This window comes from Sphaeroforma arctica (genome assembly GCF_001186125.1).
Source record: "Sphaeroforma arctica JP610 unplaced genomic scaffold supercont1.766, whole genome shotgun sequence".
Classification (NCBI taxonomy): Eukaryota; class Ichthyosporea; order Ichthyophonida; genus Sphaeroforma; species Sphaeroforma arctica.
This window is the reverse complement of record NW_014039792.1, coordinates 37,132-44,026: the sequence shown is the minus strand read 5'-3', so window position 1 is coordinate 44,026 and position 6,895 is coordinate 37,132. Positions and strand designations below refer to the sequence as shown.

Below are 6,895 nucleotides of genomic sequence, written 5' to 3'. Positions count from 1 at the left end.
AGTTTTATTTATTAGTTATATATATATATATATATATATATATATATGTATGTATGTATATATATATGTGTGTGTGTGTGTGTTTATGTGTGTGTGTTTCTGTGTGTCTCTGTTTATATATATATATATATCTAAATATATATTCCTAGATATCTCTCCATTACTATATGATACTTGTGGCAGCGTACTGAGAATAGCCCATACATGCCAATGTATTTAAATTTAAATTTACATACACGTTAACGCTATTTAGGGTTTTTCAGTTATATCTCTTAGTTTATCGTATTCTATTTGGTGTACGCTGATTATTGTGTAGGTTATGCACAATGTCATGTACACATCAGAAGAGGCGGAGGGTCATCGGTTAGCCAATCCGTTTGACACTATCACCGAAGGGATAGGTATCAATCGTCTGACTAACAACTTCAAGGTCAGTGCGCCATCTTTTTCTAGTGTATACATGTGTTATATCTGTGTGTTATATATATATATATGTATTATATATGTACATTTTATGTATGTTTGTTGTTTATGTGTGGTATATATAAGTATCATATGTGCGAGTTATGTATGTATGTTGTATTTGTATGTTATATATGTGTTCTTTGTGTGCTATATATGTGTGTTATAGATGTATGCTATATATTTGTGTTTTATGTGTGTTGTATATGTGTGTTATATGTGTGCTATATAAATGAATTGTTCGACGACGGATTGTTTGCATCTTCCTTGCATCTCCATACCCGTGTACATATCCCTTGATGAAACTCACTGCTGCAAACTTGTTCCCATTTGTATGACCTATCATATTTAGTAAACGCATTGATAAGCGCAGAAGGCAATTGTTCTGTTAGTAGGTGAACGCCGGCTGCTAATATTCTTCCGCATATAAACGTTTTACACTTTCTCAACGCAAGTTCGCCGTCTGATGACTTCGAAGATCCATAAACGCACATGCGCGGTTGTATAGTAGTCTAAACTATACATCAACGTCAAGGTGATAGGTGGGGTTATGTCGGGTGTTAGCAAGGTAAATGCTTGAATCAGTAGTACCTATTCATCGATCCGGCACATACATAAGCGCGGAGCTCTCACCAGGGTTTAAATGTTTGATAGCTCGACTAAGCATACATCTAACTTACAAGTTTTACGTACATTGTTCGATAGGAAGCGATGGTGGACTCTGCATTTCGCGGTACTGATCAAGAGGCAGTACACATGGCCAACTATCTGCTGCGCAATGAGGGTATGGCGTGCTTGTTTTAGAGTGTACAGGACCATAGCAGATGTTCTGTAGTTGTGTGTGATATTTATCACATGTGTCTGGTTATTATTATACCAGCGTTAAGTGGTGGAGTGTGCTATGTTGATAGGGTATATGGCCATGGCAGATGTGTTGTGGTTGTGTGTGCTATTTATTAAATGTGTCTGGTTAATACTATACCAGCGTTCAGTAGTGTAGTGTTCTACAATGATATGGAGTATGGGCCATGTCAGATGTTATGGGGTTGTCTGTTATTGCTATGCCAGCGTTCAGTGGTGAGTGTGTTATGTTGATAGGGTATATGGGCCACGACAGTTTGTGTGTTATTGCCTTTGTGGCTGTGTGATCGGGTGACCAAATCGGTTGTCGTCATCATTGGGCTCGTTGGAGCTACATTCTTCTTTAACATATCTCAGGAGCTGTACTCTGTTTCTGTTTTTCTTTTAATGTGCAGCAAAGTACATGCTTTTAGGGTTTTAGGGTTTAGTCTGATAGCCCACCAAGTGCTGCGTGATATGGTATATGAGCAGAATATCTACGAACAATTGTAGAATCAAGCATACCGACCGATCTCTAGTTTTGTATAGTTGAATTCAATTGGTCATCGATTTATATATATCTACATATGTTGGGCGAGCGACTGTCCAAACACACACTGTGGTATGACTCTGGTTGGATCCAAATATGTTTAAATACCGGCTATAGATTATGAGCACTGCTGCCAAAGGTCCATCGTACTGATGCGACCTATAGCCTACTTGTTATATCCAGGAGTGTGTGTAGGTGTCTCAACTACTGCGTGCTTTGAGTACTTCTCAAATCACGTGTGGGAACGGGGTATATTCTGTACATTCCTGGTGTACGTTTAAACGTCTCATTCGCCATGGATAGTGTGCGCAACCTAACAAAGTGGTATCATATGATAAGTCATGTTTCCTTCAGCTGCTTTGTATCTGGTATGTACGCCGGACTATACGATGTGCCATATACTCTACCCTCACCACACTCCATACATATGTGTAGATTGCCTAGCTCATCCGCTATGAGCTTCATAACTCCCTCCGTCACCCTACCATCTATAAGTCTATTACAACTAAACCGCAAGTCACGCATGCGGACGACCCAATCGCTTCATACTACTGTACAACTGCTTACCCATGTCTAAAAATAGAACCGAAACGCATTGATTGTTACCTACCCACACCACCTCTCAGGCATGTATGTAGGTAGCTCATCTGCCATGAACTGCGTGGGCGCTGTCAAAGCCGCACGTGCGCTCGGGCCCGGCAGTGTTATTGTCACGATACTATGTGACGGAGGGGGTCGACACGCGTCTAAGCTTTACAACCCCGAGTACCTGCGCGCAAACGGCCTGGTTGTATCTCAGTGGGACGCAGCCGACCTCTCCTTTGTGCTGGCGGAATGAGTAGGGTCGGGTGAGCGTCCTATATACAAATCTAGGTACAATGAATAGGTGCAGGGGAGTGTTTTAGTACATACCCGGGTGCAATGAATTGGTGCACAGTACCGGTATGCTCAAGCCAGCCCCACATTTCTGGGGTCAGTTACTATTTATCTAAAACATCGAAACATCAAAATAGGGAGTCATATCACTCTTGACTCGGAGTCTTGAGTTCGCTAGAGGGTTTCGTGGGGTAGATGAAATAACACGCCATCGAACATCCACGCTGGTGTTTAGCGTCACCCGTTTGTCTACCTAACTAGGTTGAATGGTTTTAAACTACACTAAAAAAGATCATATTGGCGTATCATGGTGTACAGATGAAAAGAGCTGATTCTCTCGTCACCTTCTGAAGAAGTAGTTCGATCACAGTGCTTAATCTGTGGTGTCAATTGAACTTACATATATATAGCGGGTATCGCTGAACCTGTAAAACTGTCTAAGGTGGTGATTTGTTACTGGATAAATAGAACTCCCTCTTTTAAACACCTATTTTTAAAGAGGATGGCTACAACAGCAAACCACCTATCATAAATAGGACTGCTCTGAATTCATATGTAGTACATTTTGAAGTGAATATTATTCTAGTCACCGACCGTGTATGACAATTTAGAGCCTTAGTCGAAACGTGTACACAAAGCTTAAAAGAATACTGGTGAACAAAAGTACTCACTGGCCGTGTATGTCAATATAAAGCCTTAGGAGATACACACACGAAAAGTTTGAAAGAATACTAGTGAATAAATTAGTCACAGACCGTGTATGTCAATATAGTAGTATAAACGTTTAGACAAAGCTTAAAAGGCCTTTCTAGCTTCCATCGTGTCTGAATGAGAAGCCAGGTGCATAACAGCCGAGATCAGTTTCACAACAAAAAACATCAGTTCTATATCAACCAATAGGAATTAGATGTCAGCTCACATCAGTTTCATATCAATCAATATCAGTTCTATATCAACCGATATTAATTCTATATTATCCAATATCAGAATAATACCAACCAATATGTCAGTTCTTTACAACCAACATCAGCTCTGTACTATCCAATTACAGCTCTATATCAACAAATATGAGTTCTATGTCAACCAATATCAGTTCTATATCAACTAACATCAGTTCCCTGCCAACTTATATCAGCTCTACATCAACAAATTACACTTCAATATCAACGATTATCAGGTCTGTGTCACAAGTTGTCAACCAATGTCAGTGTAAAATATCTGGCAATATCGCAGTACTGTATCAACCAATATCAATTCTATATCAACCTTCTATATCTTCTATATCAACTAATCAGCTCTATATCAACCAATATCAGTTCTATATCAGCCAATATCAGTTCTATATTAAATAATATCAACTGTATATCAACCAACATTTTTAATATAATCCAATAAAAATTCTTTATCAACATATTCAATTTAAAATATGAGCCAATATCAGTTCTATATCAACCAATATCCGTTTCAAAATCAACCTATATCAGATAGCAGCCAGTATCACGGTATCAGACAGGCTTATTCGTTTCAAGATGGCAGTAGTATACATTCTTATTAACCAAAGGAATCGCTTAGTTATCGACTAGTAGCGTGAGTCAGGTAGTTTCATATCCAATCGGGGCTGGCCAGTACGGACCATTTCCGCCTATTTTTGCCAGTTTTCAGGGTCGTTCGGATATTTACGGTGGCAATTTTTTTTCGGTTTTGGCGGGCGTTCTGCAATATGCACTTTGGTCGGGTGAATGAGCAATTTTTCTCGAACTTTGGGTGGTTGAGCCCTTGTTGTCTAGATACCAATACTCAGTCGAGTATCGCGCCAATTGACCCTGTTGGGAGCCTAAATTTATTTACCAATATATATATTCTATATTCACCAATATCAGCTCTACATTTATCAATATGAGTTCTATACCAACAAGTAGGGGATTAGAAGTTCTTAATTCAACCAATATCAGTATCATAACAGGTTAACAACTTGTGTCAGTTCCATATCCATGAATATCAGCTCTAAATCAATCAATAGCAGATCTATATCAATAACAAAAAATCAATTCTATTCAGGTCAACCAGTTCAAGAAAAATCAACCAATATCAGTTCTATATCAACCAATATCATTCACTATCAGGCAATATCAGTTGTATTCAAGGCTCGCGAAGACTCGCGAAGACTCGCGATTATAGTTCACTTGTTATACTGGCTCAACGTATGTTCTGGTTAAAATACTGTGTATCTGGTATGAGATATATTATCTTCAATCCTATCGGAAAGGAATACTGACATTGGTGCTTCAAACATCGGCTTTATATGTTGCAATGATCGCGATTTTATTTTGCTTTTACGGTGATTCGTGGTATTTCAGACACTTAAAAAAGCATATATGCGTTATGGAAATTCAATATCCCACCGCTAGGTGATATAATCCGTATAAAGGTATAAATCTACGGTGTAATTTTGGTTGTACTCATCTATTCGTGTAGTTAGAATGTGTTTGTAAAAGGATAAATTCGTGAGTTTTAGCGAGCTTCGTGGCTGCTCACGATATCGTGCGAGTTTACAAGAGCGCAGAATACTGAGGTGTGGTCACGAAGAGTGAACATATATGGTGCATATATTGTGATATCTCCTCGTGTACTCATCCGCAGTCACGAGACCTGCAAAGTTATAATCTGTGCACAGCTTGTATATATATTTAAGTATCAACTATTATGTATGGGTGCATGTGATTATACGTATGTATACACCTATTTGTGATCATTGCGACTATGATATGGACTTCACCATCATGTTTATGAATTTGTAACAGATGCTGTATTTCGTGTGCGATGTAAGCAACTATGAAAATTGCAAATTTGTAGTATTAACAATGTCTTAGACGTTATTGTTTTCAGATATCAGACTTGCTCAGCATGTTTTAAATTTTAAGTGTATAGTTGTGATTTATTTGGTTCGAATCCCTGCTTTTATATGCATCGGACTTCTAACTCTTGAGCCGTTGAAAACCACCACGTAAGATGAAAGAGGCACTCACTTGATCTATGATCCAATCCAAAGGCAGCGTCGTCACGTCCTCAACTGAACGTGGCTTCTATCGCAATGTTTGGCCTTGTTTGTTTGAGTTGTACTCCTCCGATATTGGGATGTCCAATTCCCGTTATAGATTGTACATATTGATGATTCTGTACTCCCGGCAATTCTGTTCCAAGATTATTTTCAATCTAAATTAATTCTGCATCCTTCTCAGAGTTTTAGATTCTCTTCTTGGTTGATTCCGGGATAACCCTAGTTGGACATCCTTATGTCCAGCCATGGTTTATGTCCTAGTAAAAGATTCTTGTTTGCTGTGATCAAAAGGCGTATAGTACGTCTGATTCGGACTAACAACACGAAGTATTGTTGTAAGAGGTTGATACTGCATACTTCAATACTACACTCGCTGGTTGCTCAAAACTTTGTTTGCCTATATTCATTTGTATAATTCATCTGTACGGCCATTCTGGCAATTTCGTATACACAGAGAACAATGTCGTCCATTATTATCGATATCGAAACAAAGGATATTCAGACGTTTCCAGCTCAGTCAAGCCAACTTGAACAACGCAGAAATTCGGGTTTATACATAGATGTACATTGATCAGTCATACATATACCTCAGTATTACATGTGATTGTTCAGGTATATATAAAGAAAGTCGCAGTGTAGCATGAATCTGCAATGGCAGTATGCATGTTCTGTTTACTTTGATGTTTCATAACTTTGGATTCAATCTGCCATACCGACCTTTGACTAAGTCATTAAATTAAATCGAGTTAAATGTTTTGCAAAAACTTCGAATACAAGTAGTATTCGACTTTATTGAATGCTTGCTTGGCGAATGTACGTATCGTGGTTGGTTGAAAACCGATAAGATTGATCAACAACGCATTCCGGTATGCATACACCAGCGTATTGATATTCTGTATTAAATTGAATTTGCTTGAGCTATTCTAAGCTCATTGCTCTCAATTGCATCGGCCTCTCGTTTGGCTCAGATGTGTTGAAGCTGTCTTCGTACTTACAATTCTGATACGACACCTCCACCGTATACTCAACAAATGTAGATATGACTACAAGCACCTTCCCGCTGCCATTGTTGGGCGATTGTATGTCGACATCTCCGTTGAGGGTGAGTA

The 6,895-nt window shown here is 38.8% G+C and overlaps 1 protein-coding gene across 1 annotated transcript; it reads left to right on the top strand.

Annotated features, from left to right (window-relative positions):
• The first annotated feature begins 314 nt into the window (after positions 1-314).
• Positions 315-3,267, top strand: SARC_08474 (hypothetical protein). The gene is made up of 3 exons (XM_014297552.1): positions 315-430; positions 1,168-1,246; positions 2,479-3,267. The coding sequence occupies exons 1-3, from the start codon at positions 320-322 to the stop codon at positions 2,688-2,690; spliced, it is 402 nt and encodes a 133-aa protein (XP_014153027.1). The 5' UTR covers positions 315-319; the 3' UTR covers positions 2,691-3,267.
• The last annotated feature ends 3,628 nt before the right edge of the window (positions 3,268-6,895 follow it).